Source organism: Cheilinus undulatus, linkage group 17 (assembly GCF_018320785.1).
Source record: "Cheilinus undulatus linkage group 17, ASM1832078v1, whole genome shotgun sequence".
Classification (NCBI taxonomy): Eukaryota; Metazoa; Chordata; class Actinopteri; order Labriformes; family Labridae; genus Cheilinus; species Cheilinus undulatus.
Window position 1 is genome coordinate 9,460,799 of NC_054881.1, and position 24,120 is coordinate 9,484,918.

The 24,120-nt window shown below is 39.0% G+C and overlaps 1 protein-coding gene across 5 annotated transcripts in view; it reads right to left on the bottom strand.

Annotated features, from left to right (window-relative positions):
• pde8b (phosphodiesterase 8B) overlaps positions 1 to 24,120 on the bottom strand; it is an 82,471-nt gene that overhangs the window by 38,305 nt on the left and 20,046 nt on the right. For 4 of the 5 annotated variants that reach the window (XM_041810359.1, XM_041810357.1, XM_041810358.1 and 1 more), the window contains one exon: positions 7,408 to 7,464. In XM_041810359.1, coding sequence (XP_041666293.1) covers positions 7,408 to 7,434 — 27 coding nt within the window. In that variant the 5' untranslated portion in view covers positions 7,435 to 7,464. Of the gene's footprint in view, positions 1 to 7,407; positions 7,465 to 21,334; positions 22,027 to 24,120 lie in introns of those variants that run through there. The other variant, XM_041810356.1, reaches the window with a different exon arrangement.

Below are 24,120 nucleotides of genomic sequence, written 5' to 3' on the forward strand. Positions count from 1 at the left end.
AAAAAGTTGTGATTTAAAAAACATTTATGGCAATGAGAAAGTGTGTGGACAAATCTTTTTTTTTTTTTTTTTTTTTTACCCTGGTTGCTGTTTAAAAATTGCTTTGTACTTGCATGATGTGGATGCTACCTAACCACCTTTTTTGCATCATGCATGACCTTTCATAAATGGTGTTGATGACTTGAGCATGTTTAACCCTGCATGTTAAAAGATTTTGACTTCATTAGATCAAGATTAGTTTATTTTAAATGTATGTTTTACAAAGAAACACTCAAGACTTCAATGATTTCAGATAAATCATAGATTCCCATGTAGGCTGCCATCCCTGTCAAATGTACTCTTGGTGCATTATTTATCTTTCCACATCTTTCTAATTGCAACTCGGTCTACTTTAAAGTAACTTCCTTCTTATTCTCCTCTTCTCTAAAACAATAATTGGGGTAAAATAACACAGGCTTTAAGGGCAACACTACATAGCCAGGAGGCCGACTGTTCTCCTGGGACCGTTTGATGTTTCGGCTGTGCACATCCTCAAAAAATAACTAGGGATGCTCATTATTGGATTGTTGCTGATATTTATTTTGCTGATATCCATCCATCAATCCATCCATCCATCCATCCATCAATCCATCCATTTTCTAAATTGCTGTCATTGGGCGAGAGATGGGGTACGCCCTGGATGGCTTGCCAGCCAATCACAAGGCTGTCATAAAGACAAACAACCAAGCATGCTCACACCTACAGTCAAATAAGAGTCACCAGTTAACCTAATGAGCATATTTTTTGGTCTGTGGGAGGAAGCCTGAGTACCCGGAGGGAACCCTGAGAATACACAGGGACAGTAAGCAAACGCCACAGCCCTGAATAATGAGGCTGGTGTTTCAATTCAACCAGTGACCATGCAAACTAGTGACTTTCAGCTGAGTGTGTCATGGCCATTTGCATTAATTAGACATTTAACAGTATTGTTAATTTCGCGGTATCACAGTGACAGAAGTGTCTCAACATTGCGGTAGACATGTGACAGTTTCAAACAATGGGTCATCAGGACAAAAAGTGCAGTGTTTTTTAGTGAAGCAGAGCGAAGGGGCTTGGGAACTACAGTTACCATCAGCCCTTGTGTACCCATCATCCTTTTCGCTCCACTCGCTGGCTTGATCTAACAGCCCAAAAATGGTGGGTGCTACGAGTGGCAAGGGAGAACTGAGTGACAAAGTTTTGAGACTGTGGAGGCTCCGGTGATTTTTCATTGGTATGGTTTTGGCAGTCTTTTGAAGCTCTCTGTAATGTCTGCATTCTGAATAAAAAGTGTCAATACTTTTTTTTTTAAAAGATGTGATATTTAAGAACTATACACGAAGGAGGAATATTTTAAGAGAAGGCATGCATGTTGCTCTAACCTTGTAATACATGAATATATTTGACCCCTTTAGATAACCAGATCAAGGGGATACGGTATCTGTAGAGGTCTGACTTAGCAGCTGTAACAGTAAATATCAAGGAGAACGGCATAACTTTTCCCTGCAGAGCATTATATCTCTCTCTTTTCATCTCTCTGCTCCTAAAAAAGTAGTGAAGCAGGAGAGGGAGAGTTCTGCAACAGATCCAGCTTTATTGTGCTGTTCTGTGAGGGTAGTTTAAGGATTTTATTGGGCATAAGACAAGCTCTTAGAAAGCTTTTCAATAAAAAAAACCTGCTCTCTCCACCTGCCTGCACACTGCCTCAGATTCCTGGAGTGATGCTATTTGGCATTGTGAGGAAGGATACTGTAACTCTGCATTAACATTCATAGCATGCCAGGCCTCTAACATCATCGCACTGGAGCAAGAACTGAGCTGAACTAAGAAACCCTTAAAATGAGTCCAACCTGTAGAATCGAAACCAAAGAAATTCAGCATATTAAATCAGCAGTTATTTTCCTTTTAAGACATGTTCGGGTGTAGAAGTTCAAATGGGTGTAAAATATTGTGGCAAAACTCTGAAGTCATAAAAAGGCAGGAAACCTGAGAAACTGAAAAGATACTGGATGATGAAAATCTGGGGGGGGATATCATGCTGTATTTAATGGTGCTACAACCATATAAAAAAACATTACTTTTGAGCGATAGCAGGATTTATCTATTGTTTTCTATAACAATCAACAGTGTGTATTCATCCTTGCTTTGTGGGACTTGTGTATGTCTTGCATGAGTCCTAAGTGAAACTACAGGTAGAAATTAGGGACTGCTGCAACCACTTTTTCCATTTACTATGTATGAATGATCATTGTCATTGCACACTGTTCTTGATAAATAAATAAACAAAAGAAAATAACACAACCCCCCCCAACACCTGATGCTCTCAAGCTAAAATCTGTTCAGCTATAGAGTGTGTTGAACAGTCATTTGTTTCTAAATTACATTAGCTTGGAAGTGTATTGACCAGTTTTTGTGCTAGCTAAAATCATGTTAGCCTGGGAGTTTTAAGTTTATTTAAAAGTTCCTGGCTAAAATGTGTTAGCTTGCAAGTGTACACAATTTTTGTTACAAGCTAAAAACATAAGCTAGGTACATCAATGACTTTTTATTCCAAGCAAAAACTCCCCTGGAAGTTAACTGGCCACTTATTTGTAACAAGCTAAAATTAAACTTAGCTGTTAGTTAGTTGTCTTGGTTAAAGCAGCTAAACCTATGTTATTATATAAGCTAATTGTTGTTATGGGAAAATGGCATTAGCTAAAAAGGTAATTGAGCTGTTTTGTGACTAAAATGACACCAATAAGTTTGTTGCCCAATTGTATGTTTCTAGCCAAGATTATGCTAGCTTACCACTCTTTTTATGGTACTTGTTAGATTAACTTCAGGTAGATTAACTTTAGATTTCTAAAGTGCTTTGACTTTGTTCTTAGAATGTATGTTTGTTAATATGTTTAGGCTATTTGTTATTTGTTTTAGCTAAATCATGTTAGTTTAAAGGTGTATTGAACACTCATTTATTTCTAAAGTTGATTAGTTTGGAAGTGCATTGACTAGTTTTTTTTCCTAGCTAAAATATTTCAGCTAGGAAGTGCACTAGCCAATTGCATGCTATAAACATTAGCTAAGTGTTTTTAAGTTATTTCTTTCTAGTAAAAAAAAGCTCAGAAGTGATTGACCAGTTATTTTGTTACCAGCTAAAATCACATTAAAGTAGTTGACTTTTTTAATTGGCAAAGCCTATGTTAGCTTGGAAGTGCAGTTTTTGTTGCTAGCAAAACTTTCATCAGCCAGCAAGTTTACTCATCAATGTGTCAACCAGCTGTATTTTTCAAGCCAAAACTATGTTAACAACAAAGTTTAGGCTATTTTCTTTTTTTTTTTTTGGTTCTGTTAAGAAGAACTCTAGCTTGAAGGTCATTGACTAGTACTTAGTCCAGTTTCTGTTACCTCAGAAAAAAAAAAAGAAAAATCTTGTCAAGTCATTTGTTCTTTCTAAATGATTTTAGTTTTAAAGTACTTTGACTATTTACATGTTCTTAATTGAATTAATGTTGGTAAACTATTGACTTATTTTTTTCTTAGCTAAAAGCATGTCAGCTAGAAACTGTGTTACAAAACGATTTGTTTAAAAATTTCTATAGCTTTAAAGAGTGTTGACAAGTTTTTCATGCTATCTAAAGTGTTGTTAGGCTAGAAGTTTGCTGACTAGTTATTTGTTTAAGGCTAAAATATGTTAGCTTGTAAATGCATTGAGCAGTTTTTGCTGCTAACTACAGACATTAGCTAAGTGCATCAACAAGTTATTTGATCTGAGCTGACCATAGTTGTTATTGCTAAAATCAGTTTTGCTTAGAAGTCAGTTGCTTTGTTGTGTTTCCTAGCAAAACCAATGTTAGCTTAGATGTGCAGTTTTTGTTACTAGCAGTGGTGGACAGTAACGCTTGGAAATATTAGAATTTTTTTTTAATCTGGCTAAAACTGCAGTGGTTAGCTTGCAAATGGTTAAATGCTAAAGTTAGCTAATGTCAAATATGCTGTTTTAACATGAAATATGGCTAAGAATTATCACTGTTGTCTTTTCAGAATCTAATCAATCGAGAGGTGTTTAAAAATAAATATTTGTAAGTTTCTCTACATTTATATGGTTTGAAAACCTGGACCACAGCAGTACAGCATTATGACAACAGTATGAGGTACACACCGTCCGTACAGAGAAATTCTGTGAGGTTTACCTGCATCTCACCCAGCTGATTACCTCCAGGAACTCTTAGTTTCTTTGTTACATAAGGATAAATCTGAGCAGCACATGTCCTAATCCCCTCACCACAGGATGAGCACACTCAATCCCTTACTCAACTCTACCTCACCCTTAAATATTCACAAGTTCCTGACCAGAACGCCCAAATCCCAGCACGTCTGACACTTCAGAGACACAACAAAGTGTCTGAGGGAAACACTTCACTTAAAAATCAATGTACTCCTAAAGGCATGAATAGATAGCCTAGATAATGAACAGTGGGCTCAAGACAGGAAGGAGGTCATAGGGGGTCATAAAGGTTTCAGGACTTTCTCTTACCAAAAAGAAGCATCGACATCCATCCCTGATTTACATGTTGTAAAGTCCAACAGAAAAGAAATTTCCATTTAAAATGGCAAACAGTGCTAGACAGGCCTGTATATCAAAACAATGGAACTACAAGATGCAGAATATTAGATTGTTGTCTGTATCCACTATTTCCCAACACATTCTAGCTGGTACACACACACCTTCTTTTAATTGTAAAAAGCACCAAGCGTTTCTTGAGCAAAGAGAAGCTGAGTGGAGCTAAATTTGAGAGGAGAGGAGGAAATAGAAAGTCTGGTTATTGTTTTACATTTCAAGGCTTCATTCAACATTTTCAGGACTTACCCAGGTCCCCCCAAGTTTGATAGCAAGCATTTGATAAGGGCAGGATTTCTCAAAAAATTCTTGGAAGATGACTGGGCAAACGTTCTGTCTGTCACAGTCAGAATGGGCCAATAAGAGCGACAAGACAAAATCAGGAAGTAGACCTGCAGCTCCAATGCTAACCCAAGCTATACAAGAGACAGCGCTACTGTTGTGTTTTAATGGTAAAGATTATTGGTGGCTAAAATTCAGGCAGAAAACCTATCGGTAGAGTTGCAAAAACGTTTTTCCTGTCATGGGAAGCTTTCAGTGTGGCTCTTTGGCCTTGTTTAAGTAAAAAAATGTAGTCCAGTTCTGATAAAACTGCCACTACACTATTGCTACATCCAAGCTAATCACCACACTGGAGGCTGCCATGCTAATGGCTCACAGTTCAACTTAATCGTGCCCATAGCTACAGCCTCGTTCTCCTTAAATGATTGGGGGGAACCATTTCCAGATTCCTCAATTATGTTGTAGATTGGAGCTTTGTAAGATGGATATTGGCAGAAATGTTCATATCACAGATATTCAATTTTTCTACATGATATGTGCCGATACCATTTTTTTTCAATATAACCTTTACTTAACAAAGAAACCTCATTGAGATTATAGTGTGTCCTTGCCTAGATAGGCAGCAGCACAGTTAATATTTGTCAATTTGCCATCATGTAGACAACATCACTCATCCCTAATTAGACAATGAAATAGATAATGAAAACGTTTCAACTAAATACAGACAAAAAATCAACTAAGAATCATGTTAACTAAAAACATAGCTAAAAGTATCATTAAAATTATTTAGCAAAAACGTTTAGTTGACCCAGAGAAGAGCAGCTTTAGTTGTTTTCAGCCAATCATCAAAAATCTTATTAATCATACATTTTTTTTTTTATAAATTTAAGCTTTTTTTTTTTTTTAGCAAGGTTAGTCCTACTGAGATTAGAGATCTTCTTTTCAAAGTTGATCTAACCAAGGATGACAGCAACACACTGGGATGCACAGTATTATTAGTATACCTGAATCAATACAGAATACTTCTGCTTATATTTATAACTGTTATATCGGGTGTAAATATTGGCCATGTGTGTGCAAACAATTCTCAAGCATGACCAATAGACCTATATCATATGAAGTCTTTTTTTGTTTATCCTGATTTCATGAACCTTAAAGTGTGTTTAACCACTGAAGTTTTTATTTTTTGCTCTACATTTTGAAGAATGTTTTTTGGACTGACATTTTAGGCCTGAGATACATTTAAAAATCTATTGATATTGATATAAGAGTTTGTACAGAGTTTGTAGATATGTTTTGCAGTTTAAATTGTCTGCAAATAGCTCCAAACAAAATGAAAAGCTTTCTTTCCAAACTCCATCTGGACTTATTGAGGATAAACAGCCCGATGCTGACTTAATAAAGGTTGTGGATCCAATCTTGCAAGATTAAGATCAAGGAAAGTCCACAGGGATGCCCAGAATGTCTTTATAAATGAAGATATGCAAGAAGACATGTACTTAAAACAGCCCAACAGACTTCAGAATAAAAAAGAAGAGTAGTGAGTAAGACATCCACAGTTTGTGCTAAATCTCAGAGCACCAGGAAACACACTGTCCAGCAAAGGAAGACAATAAATACATGGTCATAATCAAGATTTGTCTCCGCAGAATAATACAGCCATTTTGAGCAACATATTATATGTGCTCCCTTAAAGACAAGTTCTAATCAAGTATAAACCTATCATATTTAAGATGGAACTCAATTTCTCGTCCGACCTTAGTAACAACTTTTCTTTCATTCTTTCAGGACAAGTGAAGAGAGACAGGAGATATGGGGGGGGGGGGGCACCAGACAGTGCTGAGACTGGGAATTGATCCCCTGACAAGTGCATCAAGGACTATAGCCTCTGTTAATGGGCACCTGCCCTACCCACTGAGCTAGACCGACGCCTAGACAATGCTCTTTTTGCTCTTCTTAAAGATGTTAAGAACATAAGTTTAGTTTCATCTGCTTCGAGTACAACTTGTAGCTGTCAGTGCTGATCCTGTTCTAAGTCAAGTGCATTCTGAAGATTTGCACAAGCCTGTGCAGGCTTAGGTGTACTGCAGTAATTGACAATGTCATGAACATAAACATGAAAAGAAGACTTACGAATATTCTGTCCAAGGCATTTAATATAGAGAGCAAATAATAGTTGTGCAAAGACATAAACTTTGAATGCAATTTGCTGCTTTTCTAAAGTGCATACCCATGCAAATTTTGAGTTTCACTGAGTTTGGATATTTGTTATTAAAGAAAACATATCTTAAGACTTTAAAACCCTGCAAAGATGCAACTAGATCTTTTATATTTTAAGAATTAAAAGTTCATTCATAATTTGCAGACTGAAAAAACAATTAAATAAACAGTAGCTGCAAAACCTGCATTAATACATGTAGGCAAATTACTCTTACTTCAGGTGATTTTGAAATAACAAAAGGAACATTTCATGCAAACAGATGTGACACAGCTGGCTCTGCTCTTACCTGAATTGGCTCCTGAGTCAGTCTCATTGGTCCGACACATTCTTCTGTAGAGGAAACCTGCAAAAATAACACAAACTTGATTGAGACATTGTGAAAAACACATTAAAGCCAAGCACAAAAAGCTGGGAACATGTCTTACCATTTTACCATTGATGTCCAGAAGCATATTGGCATGTTGCTAATTTCACAACCTATCTCTCTACTTTTGCAGCTCAGCACCTCTAATCTTTTTAAGAGTCAAAATAGCTCCAAAAACAAGTATTCCCTTTTTAAAGCCTCCTTAAAAAGCAAACATCATTGCATTGTCTCTCTCTACGCCGACGATGTGGATATTTACACGCTGTATTAGCAGCAGCGAGTCGAGCCGTCCACTGCAAACATGTTTAGCAGGAATTAGCAGGCAGCCGCAGATTGAACTCACAGGTTTACTCTCATAATCCTCCTGCAGGAGCATCACACTCTGAGCTCTATATATGTGTGCGAGTGTTTGTGTGCAGGCTTTAAGCACCCTGCGTCACTCCAGTGTGAACAAGCAACTCAGCTACATGTATATCCTTTGAACAGATGCATGCACACACATGCTTACACCACACACTGAATCAGCTGTGCAGCATATGTGTCATGTTTGGGAATTTTCCATCCGGTGTTATGGGTAAATTCTGCATGGGTGAGTCATTTTTCTAATTGGGAGGTTTTTCTAACAATGTGTGGTTTTAAAGATTCACAAACATAACGGATAAGAGTGTCTTATAAAAATACCTGTGTGGTATCCACAACAACAGAGAGGTGGGATTAAAGACATGGCAGTGTGGGATTTTTCCTTAATTCTGCTGGACTAAAAGTGACGCCCAAGCTCATTCAGAAGCAGCGGTGTGACTACATCAGTGAGGTGGTCAGAAGACGGTGACTCAGAGGGACACCAGTCTTATTTGTCAGTGATAATTAGGCCTTAAGGTGGATGCACTTCAGCCCACATGGAGTCTCAATTGGCCTCTATCGTCACCAAGTGCCACACTTGAAGAAACAAGCTAATTCTGGGTTAAAAAAGAAAATGTGCAGCATTAGTCAGAGGGATCAGTTAGAATAAAAGTTAGTCATAGTCTGATACAAGTGGGAAAATGCCAATTCATGGTCTGTGATGTTTATATGTAGATAAAACAGTCCTAATTCATAAGGACTGGAATTTCTCACATGCTTAAAGTGTTTTAAAAGCTAGAAAGCCTTTCACAAAAGTTTGGACGTTGCGTAAAATGTAAATAAAACAGAACACAATTGAATACAACACGAAGACACAAACATACCCACATTCTGGATTTATTTCTGCGCCGTGTTCTTCAAAACTTGGAACAAGGGCCAAGAAAAGACTGCAAAGTTAAAGAAAGCTTAACAAGAACCTGAAACATTCCACAGGTAAGCATGTTAATTGGTAACAGGTGACAGTATTACACCTAGGTAAAGGAAGGAGAACTCCTGAAAGGCTGAGATGTTCATATTCAACAATATGAGGAGGAACTAGTCCAACCAATGAACATTCCTCCACCGCCAATTACTCTGCAAGGAAATAAGACAGAGGTGTCCAAACTTTGTTTCATGGAGGGCCACATGCAGAAAAATCTCAAAATGATGGGGCCACTTTGATGTAACTCATTTGCAGTGAAGTGTTAGTAGGGTTAGTAGGGGGAGGCCAGAGTCGAGCTCAATACATGCCAACATGTGTGTTGTTATATTTGCTTTTTGTAAATAACTGAAAAGCTGCAAAAAAAAAAACCCCTCATGACCCGCCAGTGGGCCCTCAGATTTTTTATGGGGTTAACAGATTATTTTTCTATGACCCTTTTTATATGTATGAACATCCAGAACACCTCCAGGGGTGTGTCAATCCTCCTTCTTGCCCTATGGTGCCCCCAGGCAGCTTATTCGCCGCATCTATGCCTTACTTCAGCCTCAATTTTTTTGCCTAAAGTTCTGCACAGTACCGCAGATATGGAGCAACATATGCTTCCGTTCAGACAATGTCTTTCCATTGGCAGACCTGATTATTTCAGACAGACAGTTCACATTCTGCACCATGGCAGTACAAAATATTGTCTTCAGTCTCCAGGGTTTGCTTACAGAGTGTTTTTTTTTTTTTTTTAACAAAAAGGTGATGCAACAGAGTGATAGGCATGCTCACATACCAACTTTTTTAGAATATGTGTAAAAAATGTAAAAAAAAATGTAAAAAAAAAAAAAATATATATATATATACATATATATATATATATATATATATAAAAATATATATATATATGAGAGGAGTGATCTTCTTTCGTCAACATTTGTCACTTCTAAATTTGAACTTTAGCCTGGGGGAAACTTGGTGCAAAGTATGAAGGAATTCCCTTGACTTGTTCTGATGATATCTCTGATCACTAATTTGGAGTGTCTTAATCATTGTTATGTAACAGTTTGTTGTCTGGTACATTGTCTCTCAACTTTTGTATTGACTTTAGACTGATTGCAAGTGTATACTTATTTCCTATAGTATTTGCCTCTTACTTCAGATTACTTAATTATGTTTTTCTTTCCTGTTTTAGTCTTAGAATTAAATCTATAGCCGGTTTCTTTCTCTGTCTTTTATTCAGGCTCTTTGGGCCTCACACTTGTATGTATGAAGGTGCTGTAAACATAAAGTTGAGCTGTTAGACAAAAAATCGACTGGACTTACATGAAACAGACTAAATAAGACATCTTTGGCCGTGGCCTTAACCCATAGTTCTGCTTTACAATAAGACGATACAGACAGATATGAAACAGAACAGGAAAGCAGGCGACAGAAATGGGAACATTGATAGTTGGGATGGGATCACTGATAGTTTGGATGGATGGTGGAGTCAGAAAATGATTGAGTATATGTTGAGAGAGGCTTTCCGGGGACAACATTTCTACTCAAACAAGGTGACAAAAACCTCATGGAAATACAGGAAGGGGAAATATTACAAATGATTTAAGAATGATTTAATGATTAACACTTAGATGTGTGTTTTTAAAGTTTTATGGTGTTGGCAAAATCTGAAAATATCAGGCTGATTTTCTTCTGCTTGGGACCTGTGAAGCTCACAGAAAAATGGCAGCAGGCACTGATTAAAAAAGCCTCTGTCTAAAGTCTGGACAAGCAGGGTGTCACTGCTCATGTGTGGTCTAATCCACAAAGCAGTCTGGTTCGGTGCAGTATAGTTTTGCCATGGTTTAGCACATTAAACTCTGATTTTTCCTCAGCTGATGTCCATTGTAATGGGAAATCCATCTCTGGGTCATTTGGCTCAGCTCAGTAGAGCAGTTTTTTTGTCTCTCAAACAGCTCATTATTTACTAACAGTTTGTTTATAAATATGGACGAAATAACGACAAAGCATGGAGGAAAGAAAACTGGCACTTAAACGGGAGATAGCTTGTTACTGTGGCTCACATTAAACAGCTGTTTCATAGAACAGGCTAGTTTGTCAACAACACATCATTACTTGGTGGCTCGACCCACAAGGTTTATTCAGTTGATACAATAATGCTGTTTCCATTAAAAGTATGTTTGTGTCAAAATTAGGATTTTTTTTTTATGTTAAAGACTCAGCTAGCCTCCTACCTCCGTACAAGACTCCTCTAGTCTCTTGACTCCCTTTATCAGGCTAGGCAAATCTATAGGAGCTCGGACATCTGGAAAGATCTTGAAGTGGAGCCACTGCTCCTTTGCGTCAAGAGAAGTCAGTTGAGGTGGTTTGGGCAAATGATCAGGATTAGGTCGCTTCCCTGTGGAGGTCTTCCGGACACATCCAACTGGAAAGAGACCCCGGGGTAGACCCAAAACTCACTGGAGGGATTATATATCTTATCTGGCCTGGGAATGCCTCGGAATCCCCCAGGAAGAGCTGGAAAATGTTACTAGGGAGAGAGATGTCTGGGTTGATTTGCTTAGCCTGCTGCCACTGTGACCTGACCCCAGATAAGCGCAAGAAGATGGATGGATGGAACTGGCCATCCAAATCAGGCTACAACTTTAACTTGCAAAATTGTGCAATCTCTTTTATTTTAAATGATCAACAGCATTAAAAAACAGGAAAACTGCTCAGTACTCAGTAGCAAAATGAAATCTGTTAAAGGAATTCCAGTACCAAACCTTTGCCAATGTTTATGTACATTTATAAAATGTTGAAGTTTGTCTGTAATTTTTGGTAATAAAAAAACATAAATGTCCCAATATCGGCCTTCTGTTTTGTTGCTGTGGAAAAAGCAGGTATCAGCTTTGACTGGACTGTGGTTTGTGAAGGCTCCAAATCAGCCAGCAACTTCAATAACTATCATCCTGTTGTTTCCAGAGCACCAGCAGGCCTCTTGTCCCTTTAACCTCTAGCTGTGCCTCCCTCCTCTCACCCACAGTTGGATATCCTCCGTTCCTTAAATCTTCAGCTAATTATAAACTTGATAAAACTCTCTGAGTCTTTTGTGTTATAACTTTGAAAGGTGCTGAATAAAGAAAGCCTTAATTCCAGGTACGTCATGTCATTACATATACAGCTCACACATTGTTATGATACAGATTAAACAAAGTGTTCAGTGTACAGGCTTGCTCTGACATTTAATCGCACATTAAGAGGAGGGATTTAGTCTTCAGAATGACACCAACTTAACAAAGTTACACGATGTTTAACATATCTTACGTGGGTGTTTACACTGATGTTAAACTATGAAAATGACGACTTGGTTTACATTATCAGCAGAGAACAGACGGAGCTGTATCAGGCCATGTTTAATCATTACGTGTGGTAGGTGAGAGGGAATGGGTTCTCTCATCTAGACGAGACTTTGTGAGGTTTTAGCGTTGAATTTGAGACGCAGAATGATGTGATCTAGTTGAGCTCTGCAGTAGAAATCTCTTGGCCAGTATGGACTGATGTTGAGTAACCAAACGTGGGCACTGACTTAATGGCAGCGTGGCATTTAGTTTGAGTGCATAACACAAATGATAAGCATTTATGTAATATCATATCGACTGAAGAATCAAGGGCAGAAGGCAATATATCTCAAGAACACTAAGAGGGATTTTCTTCAAACTTTCCACAAATGTCCACTCTGAGTCAAGGCATTCCTTGCTTTTGAATGAAATAGAAAACTCAACTTAATTGCATATTTATGACAGCTTGTTTGGGCCATTTGAAAAAATATCAAAAAAAGGAAAATGAGCCATATATTTTCTATTAGAACACATAATTTATAAGTGAATAAAGCCCTAAGTAACAAAACTCTGAATTTTTGAGGTCTTAGTGTCATCATTGTGCGTTGATTTTATTGAGTATTATATCCAGTAATAAAAAAATCATCACTGAACATTAAACAGTACATGAAGAAAGATCAGCTTTAAGGTTCTAGCTATTAAATCTTTTCCTTTGATATAAAACAGGACCACATGACATGGCCTTCAGGACAGAATCTTCTGATCCTTCTCCTGAGGTCACTTCTTATCTGAATCCAACCATACAGAAACATTATCTGATTTATTTCACACATTTCAGATTAAAAAAACAAGCTTTCATCATGTCGTACTAGTCATTATTTCTGACAGCAGGCCTTGGTGTTTTACGTGAATCCCATCCTTGTAACAAGGCCTGCTCTTATCCGCAGCAAAGACGGCCTTCTGTCTGAGACAGACTTGAGGTCAGCCTCAGTCTGATCGCTGTCACGTTTATTTTTCTCCACAGGATAAAGTCACGAAAGGCTCACACTGATCAAGTGATGCTCTGACGTAGGTCAACTCATGTGAGCGGCCTAGCTCTTAAAACTGGTGTTTACTACAACAAAAATAGCACTGTGAACTGGAGAGGCTGACTGTGCACAACAGAAACCTGGGTGGAAAAAAAATCCCTTTTGAAAGTGTTTATCACATTCACTTGAGTACGAGGACAGGTACACCCTTGACTGGTCACCTGGAGACAGATATTCAAACTGAGACTCACAGCTATGACCAATTAGAGTCACTAATAAACCTACCAAGTGTCTCTGGTCAGTGGAATGATGCCAGAAAACCTAAGGGGAGAAATGAATGAATAAGGAGGGCCACTCAGGAAAAAAAGGACTGGAGTTTACTGAACCGTCATGCAGCCCTGCAAAAAGTCCTTACAAATGTGTGTCTATGTTAGCCCCTGGAATTTAAAATTCTTCATCTTTTAGTAAAAACTAGCACAAATTAAGTATGCTGGGTAGCTTTAGTTTAGTAAATTCCAAAACTTACTGAATCTTTAAGATGCACTGTGACGTAGCCTGTCGATTTAAAACATTTGTTTCTACCCACAGACACATGCATACAACAGTAAATCGTCTGCATAAAGGCCAAACTCTTTGAGTATTTATAATGGCCAACAGATGCTTAATCAAATTACAATATATCACTGAACTTCAAAAGTTAATTGTGATTAATTATACTCATTTGAAGCAAACACAAAATACTTGTGCTCTACAGAAAGGATATGTTTAGCAAAGAAGTCCCTAAGTCCAGGTAAATCCTTACTATTTGCCTCCACATGTAAACCATGCAAATTGATGGTCAGCAAGAAGTCAACACTTCACCAGGGTTGTCAAGTGTGAACCCCCTTTCATTTTTGTTTCGTTCACTAAATCCCATGTCACCTCCGGAGGCCCGAACAGTGATCTCCAGCATCCAGAGCAATGCAGACATGCAGACATTCGTTCTTACCTACACTACGTGGATAAAAAAAGACTTGCTACGAATTGAAAAAGTTAGTAAAAGAAGCCAGAGTGAACTATAGAAAAGTAATAGTTAGCTTAACAGCTAGATACTTTATTATTCCCCAAGGGAAATTAAAAATGTTTGCTATCGCAAGGTACAGCTTTTTTGGAGTTTTTAAAGTGAATTGAGACATATAACCCTCAGGCCCTCCTATTACCCTTTTGGGACTGTTCAGATGTATTTTTTGCTCTCATTTTGTCAGTTATCATGCTGATCATTTATGAAGGCTATTTATCTATGGTGTCTCTTCTAGGCTGCAGGAGGGAAAGTGAGAGTTTTTTAAATTTTATGTAACTTCACAAAAAATAAAAATCTATCTGTTGTTGCTGATCATTGACATATCCCAGACTTGTAATCCCTGCACCAAAAAAATCTACTTTGCATTCATAAAATAGAAAATTATTAACTTTGTGTACAAGAAGTGGCATTATGTAAATTAAGTATCATTTATAGGATACAATTATGAAAATGTTTAATATTTTAAATATATCCAATGACCTTAAAGGGCCTTAAGGGGAAAAGTGGGATTTTTTAAAGGAGAGCCTGAGGTTTAAAGGAGCAGCAGTATCTTTCTGTTACACTACTTCAAGAACAGACTTGCTAAAGTGAGTAGCATCCAGCTATTGCCTTACTACAGTAGCTAAACTATGATATAATGAGGCATCAGTAGCATAGTTGTTATGTCCTGTGTTGTCCTTGAAGCAGGAGGCTCTCCCATATTTCCGACTTTCTCCTGTCTATTTATGCAACACAACACTGAGTGTTATTCTCCCAAACCCCGTTCATAACAATCTAGAGTGGGACCAAGTTTTCATCTAACATGTTCTTAACATTAATCCAGAAATTTGACGGCTGTCTTGTCCACAAATGTTAAAGTGTCACTGTCCCTGTCAGTGCCTTTTCAGATTTCTCACCACAGACGCAAAATGGAAACATGACTGTGCATACTAAAAATCCAGACTCTGCTCCATTGAGGTAACTTTCATGTAAACACACACCTACAGGAACTTCTCTGCAAGTAAACAGATGTCCCGGTCCAACATTCAAACTATTTTCCACTTCAGAGTCTGAATGATATTCCTGCTCTAACACAACCAGACTGAGAGCACGCTGAGCTGATAAATCTAATAAATCATTAACATAGCACGCTAATAATGCTGCTTAAAGCTTGTTTTTATCTCCACTGACTCTAAACCCCCCCCAAATCAACAGAAAAAAAGACTGCTTTCAGTGAGCTGTCATTCAACCTTTAAGAAGGGCTCTAAAGACATTTTAAACACATTGTTCAAGCTAAAGAAACTTAATGATGTCCTGTGGGAGCCAATTTGTTTATTCTCTGATTATTTTTTAATTCCGTTTTACTTTTAAGACTATTTCAGATCATAAAACATAAAAAAACCAAAGAGATATTCAAACACCTTAAGCAAAAACCCTACATGGCCTTCCATGAGGAAACAACAGAAACAGTCAAAGATTGGAGACCTATCAAAATGCATTAATTTAGGGAACATCTTATATTGACTTAGGACTACTGAATACTAAAGGTGAAGAATGAATGAAGTCTTTAAAAAACTGATAAGAATGAATGAAATCAAAAAACATAGATGATCTCAGAATTGGTGTCAGTATAAGGATATTTAATATGGTATTAACTAGAACTACCACATGGCAGTTACACCCCTCCACAAGGTTGGACAGAATAACTACAGTGGCAGATCAAGAAGGACGTCTGTTAACCTTTGACCTCCCAGAGCAAATCAGTTCAACCTTGGCGATATACTGTTCATAAGCAAGGGATGAGCATGAGGTCCATGACCTTGGCCTTTGGCGTTTCATCCCAAAATCAAATCCAGTTAAACTAAACACCTAGTCATAGTGGACTTTGTGCTATATTTGAAAAAGATACAGGTTAAGAAGCAAAGGATGGACATAAGGCCTAAAGACCTTAACCTTTGGCCTTACTCCTCCAAAATCAAATAAGTCCATCCTTGATTTACAAGGGATAAGTGTGCTACATTGGAAGAAAACTCCTTAAAAGATTCTGAAGATATTATGTTTAGAAGCAATGGATGAACATGAGACCCATTACCTTGTTCTTTAGCTTTTAAACTCAACTTTTAAAACAGTTTTTTGAATTATAGAGGATATTTATTCAAAGTTTGAAGAAAAACAGTTTAAGTGTTTTTAAGATATCATTTCAAAAGCAATGGACGAATGTCTCACTAAGGCCCTTCTCCCCCAGTTGCTCAGACTGGCCGGGTGACCAGCTCCTGGAAGAGTCCCGTTATACCAGACATCTTCCATTGAGAATTATGGAGGCCACTGTTCTCTTAGGAACCTTCAGTGCAGCAGAATTTCTTTTTGTAGTCTTACTCAGATCTGTGCCTTGCAGCAACTCTGTCTCTGAGCTCTGCAGGCAGTACCTTTGACCTCATGGCGTGGTTGTTGCTCTGATATCGCTGTCAGCTGTGAGGCCTTCAGGGGGACACCCCTCATGTACTAACACTTTGCACTGGGATATTGACGTTTTAGAAAAACTGCAGTGATTAAGATGATGTTTAGGAAAAGTTAATTTAGTTTTCAGTATACTCAGTCTGAAATGCAGAGTCATGCTCATCTCTGCAGATAGTGATAATTAGCGCCTGTGTAAAGATGCCCTGCAGGGTTTTCTGTACAGACCACTGACTTCATCCCCTTCACATGCCATTGTTCACACTCCTGACGGTATGGACCAGAGGGGTAAACAAGCGACTTAAGACACACATAAACACAAGAGTGTGATCAACATCACGGCAGATCATCAGGATCCTGCAGGCAAAAACAGATGGTTTAATAGTAAATGGTGTCATTGATTCTCTCTGTCATCAGAGACAGAGGAGGAACAGCTGACTAACCAGCCAACTAAGGCTGACTGAGGCAAAAAAAACAAACACTTATATTTGTTCTTTCTCTGATGTATATTGTGATTTTATCGGGCCACTAACAGGTCATGTACACTATGTGGAAAGAAGTATTTGGCCACCTGACCATTACGTCAACAAGGACTGTAATGACATTGTATTCAGATACACGTATAATATAGAGTTGACCCTCTCTTTTGCAGCTATAACAGCCTCCACTCTTCTTGGGAGGCTTCCACAAGATTTTGGAGTGTTTCTGTGGGAATAAGTGCCCATTTATTCTGTGGAGCATTTATGAGGTCAGGCACTGATGCTGGACGAGAAGGCCTGGCTTGCAGTCTCTATTCCAGTTCATCCCAAAGGTGCTCAATGGGGTTGAGGTCCGGGATCTGTGAAGGCCAGTCAAGTTCTTCCACACCGAACTCCTCAAACCATGTCTTTATATCTGCTTTGTGCACTGGGGCACAGTCATGTAGGAATAGAAGGGGCTTCTGCCACAAAGTTGGAAGCATTGCATTGTCCAAAATGTCTTGCTGAAGCATTAAGCATAAGCGTTAAAATTGCCCTTCACTGGAGATAAGGAGACTAAAAAACATTACCTTCTTCAACTAAACTTCACAGTTGGCACAATGCAGTCAGGCAGGTAACGTTCTCAGAACTCTTCAGCTTCTGTAGAGCATTGGCGACTTTTATGCACCATGCACTTCTGCAGCTGTTGTCTTATTGCAAAGGTGGCATCCATTACAGTACCACACTTGAAGTCACTGAGCTCTTCAGAAGGACCCATTTTGTATTACAAATGCATGAAAACTGAGAGGTGCAACTTGTGGCAACAGGTCTGTTCGAAAAACGTTACAGGTGTGGCCATATACTTTTGTCCATATAGGCTTCTGTCTTCTGTAGGCTGGACACACATGCAGAAAACATACAGACTCTGCATACAGTGCCCAGCTCTCTGATCACTGGTGATATTAGACTTCTACTGCAAATTTGTCAAGAAAACAAAAAAACTGGAACTTCGGTTGACATCAAATAACTCAGAAGTGATAACATGATGTCCTTCATGTCATGTGACTAACATGGCACAACCTACAATGAGACTTGTGCATGTGTACATCCCACTCAACTAATGACTGAAATCTTTTAAAGGTATTGAATCCCCAGACTTAAATATGATTAGTCTTTGTTCAGTGATTCGAGCTGCTAATGAGGAGCTCACTCTTTAAGACTCTTGTTTCATCTAATTTTTCCTTCAAGCCAATTTTCATTGACTTTAGAGTCAGAGGATGGTTTTTGCCAGAAATGAATGAAATGTGAGAAGGAAAGAGCATGGGAGCAGCAAAGCCCCAATAAAAGTGTAAAACACAGGCCAGTATTTTATCAAGTATACAATATTTAAACAAATAAAGACCGTTTTATAAAGCAGAGGTCCAAAAGTAAAGTGAAACAAAGTCAAACTGTTCAAACAAAAAGGTTATGATAATAGAAAATGTGTATTTTAGTAGTGTAATCCATCCCAGATCTCATCCAGGCTTTAAAAGGGTTAATGTGTTTCTGAGGGTCTGATGACAGGATCATCTGCTGTGCGACTTCTTAACAAAACACAGCTCTATCCTCTGGGGTTTGATTATAAATATGAAGAAGTATCTGTTCACATGCTCCCTCATGACAACACATGTACACAACTGCACAAGTTTATGGTCTTCATGCTGAGATTCTGCTTCCACTAACACTCAGTGAAGATGGCAGGGAGCGACAGCCTGTGCTGTTTCAGCTCTGACATTTTAAACTTATTAATCTGCTTCATCAGGTAAAGACCAGCTTTCACGATGATCCACTGAGGAGCTACTAGATGTTTTAGAGGGAAAAGGTCATTCCAGATGAGAAAATTCTGTTAAATATTTACTGAAGGGTCTGCAAGCTCAATGTATAAACTTAGTTCCTTCACATATAAAAACACGACAAAGATAAAGTCACATTGCTGTCTTATTTTGACATAATCAAACTGGACTTGTATGTAAACGTGTTAGTCTGACTGAAATCATACTAACTTAGTTTTCACTAATTTAGAGATCACTTCAGTCACACCAGACTTAAATAGGTATTCCTCTCCACAGTCTACATACCAGACTGAACATCATAACTAATAAAAATGACAAAACAGCAGAAGCTGCACTGTTGTCTGCCTTCTGATATTACCATAAGATAGATCAGTAATTTTAACTGGACTTGACCCTTTAATTTTAACTTTTTCCCCCAAGGCAAACCTTAGATCAAAAAAAAAAGTTGACTCATATTCATATTTGCACTAATAAATCTCTTAACTGTAAGTCAAATACCTTAAGAAAGCACACTGTGGTAAAATACCTTACTTCATCTACATTTATAGAATAAATAATCTATTTACTATAGTTGCATACAGCAGAAAGCTCAGTGTGGTAAAATGCCTCACCTCATAAGCACATTTGCATTAATTAAACTATATATTATATCTCCAACCAGTGTTAATTTTGGCATCTATTTCTAATTTTAGATTTAGTCTTTAAAAGAAATGCATTTTAGTTTTAGTCACATTTTAGTCATTTCCACCCTTTTAGTTTTAGTCTAGTTTTAGTCGACATAAACTCAAAACATTTTAGTTTAGTTTTAGTCCATAAAAGGTCCTCACATTTTAGTCTTTACTTTCAGTCCAAGCATTTATTTTGTTGCTTAAATCTGGTATCAAATCAAGGTAGTGTGTTCTCTGCATTCCGCCAAGCCTGGGGTCTCTGCTTTCCACAGCTGAGAGGAATAATAGATACAGATGTATTACATTTGCCAGATTTACCCACAGTGGAGAAATTTCAGAGATTTTGAACGTCTGACAAAAACTAAATTAAATTTTAGTCTAGTTTTAGTCATTTTAACAAAAACTAAACTTAGGTTTTGTCAGTTTTAGTCATCACAGATCTATTTTTGTCAGTCTTAATCATTTTTGTCATGGAAAAAAAGGCTGTCAACGAATAGTTTTAGTTGACGAAATTAACACTGGCTCAAACACTGTATGAAAGCTCACTGCAGTAAAATGGTTCAACCAAGCGGCAACCTCCTGAAAAATGCACACACAATGCGCACGTGCAAAAAATTGCAATACCGCGAGTGTCCACTTGAGGCTGGCTGCAGGAACACCGGAAGTCCCATCTGGACACCTGTAAAGAGCCAGTTTTTGCACTAGAAATAAACTGGTTTACAGCCTGGTTCAAAAAAAACAAACATGTCTCATTAGCTAATGTCTTCTTGTGCTCTCACTGTACAGGGGGGTGAATTTCGGCATCAGTGTGCAGACATGATTAGAACATTTAACAGGCTCATTGTGCAAAGGCCTCTACATGCCAACCTGTGTACTGAAACACCTGCAGGCTGCAGCAGCCGCTCTGTGCGCTGTCAGCATGGAGGCCGACGTTGAGAAAAACCAACTGCTGGAAATTTAGTTTTGAGTGGACTAATCACAGCCCCTGCGGTCCGTGTCGCCGTGACACGTAGTGAGAATCTTTTGGAGGTGCGCGTCAGGCTACGGCGTAGGGGTCCGCGTCTACACAGAGGGCTATGCGTAGCTACGCCGTTGACGCGACGCAGAGGCATAAATCAGGCTTACACAAAATGTAAACTTCAGGTTCAGTTCAGAGGTGCAGAACATGAACACAATACATCAGACTGTTCCTCGGTTAGCCAGAAGAATAGGGTCTTCAGTGAAATGAGTGCCCCTTTATAAAATTATTCTTAACTGTGCTTCTAAACATGAGTATATGCTAGCTATTACATGGTTTTAGTCAGTAAACTGAAACTAGGCACAGTAGTTTGGAAAAATATCTAGGCTGCATGAAAAACCCTGTAAAAACTTTTGTGTCTGCTCCACAAAATTTATGAAATTATGAATAAAATCGGGGCTAATATTTTGTATGATGAAACAGAGCCCTATATTTTAGCTGTTAGAAGCATGTGCCAACTGACCCCGGTCTCCCCTAATTCAGTTTCATCACTGTTGGACATTGACAGCTGACTGCAGGTGTAAACAGAGTCAATAAGATGGGACTGTTTTGTCTACAGCTCCTATATTAAGGCTCAGGCCTCCTTCTATAGCCTCACAAACAAACAAATAAACAAACGTGCTCACGTGTCACCTCCTCTCGCGACCTGCCTGCCTGTACTCTCCCTGCTCACCGTGTCTGCTCTCATTAACAACATCGCCTCCCTCCAGGTTGTTCTCTCCGTACCTTGACGCTGGTGTGGCTGGTCTGCGTCTCGGCCTCGATGCGGACGTGTCCTCCGCTCTTGTCCTTCCGATCCCGGTGAGAGTTGTTCCGTGAGTGCCTGCTCTGGTAGGAGATGACGGAGGGGATGGTCTCTGCAGCATCGCTCTTGATGAAGAGGCCGTGCAGCGTGGCCGCCGTGCCCTGAGAGATGGTGGTGGTCTGATGCGGGGAGTTGGATTCGTCCGAGTCTCGGCAGTAGATCACCCCGCTCTGAGAGACGTGGATGCTGGGAGCGCAGCCCATCACCGGATCCCGGAGAGGAAACGCGTCGGGTACCACCTTCCTGCGGTCCACTCAGGCGGATGTTTTCTCCGGGCATCGGCTGCTCTCTCTCTCCTCTTTAATTCACACGTCCTCTTCAGCTCCTGATCTTTGATTTCCAGATCATATCCGGACAAAAGGTGTCTCGGGATCTAATCTAAGCCTTCCTGATGGCCTGTACCACCGCTACACGGATGAATCAAATGAATAAATGGACTAAACCACCTGGCTGCTCTTCATCACCTCTTCCCTCCCATCCTCTGTCACATATGCTGCATTTAAGGCCCGTGGAGAGTATCTGGATTTATGAAATCTCCTCTTGTCTCCACTTTCTGCCTGCAGATCATTGGCCACAGTCCATCCCCCTCTCTCTTCCTCTCTCTGTCTCCTCCTCCTCCTCTCTCTATCTCTTAAACATAATATCACTTCCATCTCTCCATCATGACCCTCTGATTCCCCAGGAGGCTGAGCCTTGACTCCAGGGTTCATTTAAAGCCTCTCTTTGCAGACTAATGATTTCAAACTAATGGAGGCTTGATGAAAAAGCACTCACATCCATAAACACTTACCACCCTTCTTGGCAAATCAGTTTTTTTATGAAGGCTTCTGGACAAGAATGACCACGTTATCATGCTTTAGTGCATTTGTGTGGATTTATCTGAGGATGATCAAATCAATCGCTGAGTCAAAAAGGACAGCAAATTCACAAATAAGTCATACTTTGAGTTTTTGTCCAATTTCTTGTCGTTTAAATATTTTTCCTTTAGAAAAAGCACATTTATGGTGAGGTTTCCAGGTAGTGTGAAATGCCATTCAGGCAACAATCAGTGCAACATGAGGTTCACATTCATAACTGATGGGCATTTTTTTTTTTGCATATCTCTAAAACAAAAGTTTAATGAAGCTGTGTGTGCTGACCAATGGTAACGTTAGTCTTGAGGGTTCAACACCTGTCATGTTGACTTGACAGGAATTGATCCGTTCATTTTTATGTCTGCAGTTTAAAAAGCAGCAAAAATCAACTATTTTGAATCAATATCCATGTTAGGACACGATAGGATGGGAAAATACCAGACAAGAAAGGACAAGATTGAACAAGATTGGACAAGAGACAAGACAGGTTGAGATAAAACAAGACAAGATCAGATAAGATAAGATGTGACAAGACAAGATATGATGAGATAGGAAAAGACATGATAGAAAAGCATGAGACAAGACAAGATAACACAGTAACACAAGACAAGAAAAGATAAGACAGAATGGGACAGGGCAGAACAAGACAAAACAAGATAGAATATGGAGGGGTAGGCCAAGACAAGACAGAATAGGATAGGGCAGGACAAGACAAGGCAAGAAAAAAACAAGAGAGAATAGGAAAGGGCAGGACAAGACAAGTTAAGGCAAGACAAGATAGAAATGGACAGTACAAGACAAGACAAAACAAGATAGGACAGGGTATTACAAGACAAGACAAGATAGAATAGGAGAGGGCAGGACAAGACAAGATAAGACAAGACAGGGCAGGACAAGACAAGATAGAAAAGGAAAGAGCAGGACAAGACAAACCAAGATAGAATAGAACAGGGTAGGACGAGACTAGACAAAATAAGGTAGAATAAGAAAGGCAGGACAAGATAAGTTAAGGCAAGACAAGATAGAATAGGATAGGGCAAGGCAACCCAAGACAAAATAAGAAAAGAAGAGCAGGAAAGGGCAGGGCAAGACAAAACAAGATAGAATAGGACAGGGCAGGACAAGACCAGACAAGTTAAGACAAGACAAGATAGAAAATGAAAGGGTAGGACAAGACAAAATAAGACAAGACAAGATAGATTAGGATAGGGCAGGAGAAGACAAAACAAAACAACATAGAATAAGAAAGGACAGGACAAGACAAAACAAGATATAACATGAAGGCAGCAAACTTTAGGTCTCTGCCTCTTATCCTACGTTATGTCACACATGAGAGTGTAAGTGACCCCCAGCTCAAAACTAACTCCGCCCACTTCAGTAATTAAAAAAACGCACAGAAAGTGAGCAGTTTGGTACTGAGAGGAAGGAGGAGAAAAGGTCGGGGTTTTCCAGATGAGGCGGGAGTGACAGTGACTTCCCCTTGCTAGAAAGTGACACAGAGTCCTGCAGCACTGCTGCCTCAGAGCGATCTTTTGAGGAGGAGGATTTTGCCCTTCAGTCCCCTGAAGCAGGCTGTGGAGCGGTGGTGGACCGTGGTGGTCCTGAACACTACCTGTTTGGGTCTTTGGCTCCAGCACCGATGTTACTAAAGCCGGAGCTGTTGGACAGGATGGGAGTGGTCTCTAAATGGTAAAGTCGGTTGGCGGCTGTAACGTTCTACCTTTTATATAAAGTTTGTTACGTTTCTACGTCACATAAGCCACGTTTTGTCAGAAAAGATTTTTCAAAGCAGATGTCCGTTTGAGCTCATTAAAAGACTTAAAATGCAGATTTTTTTTATCAGTTTGGTGCAA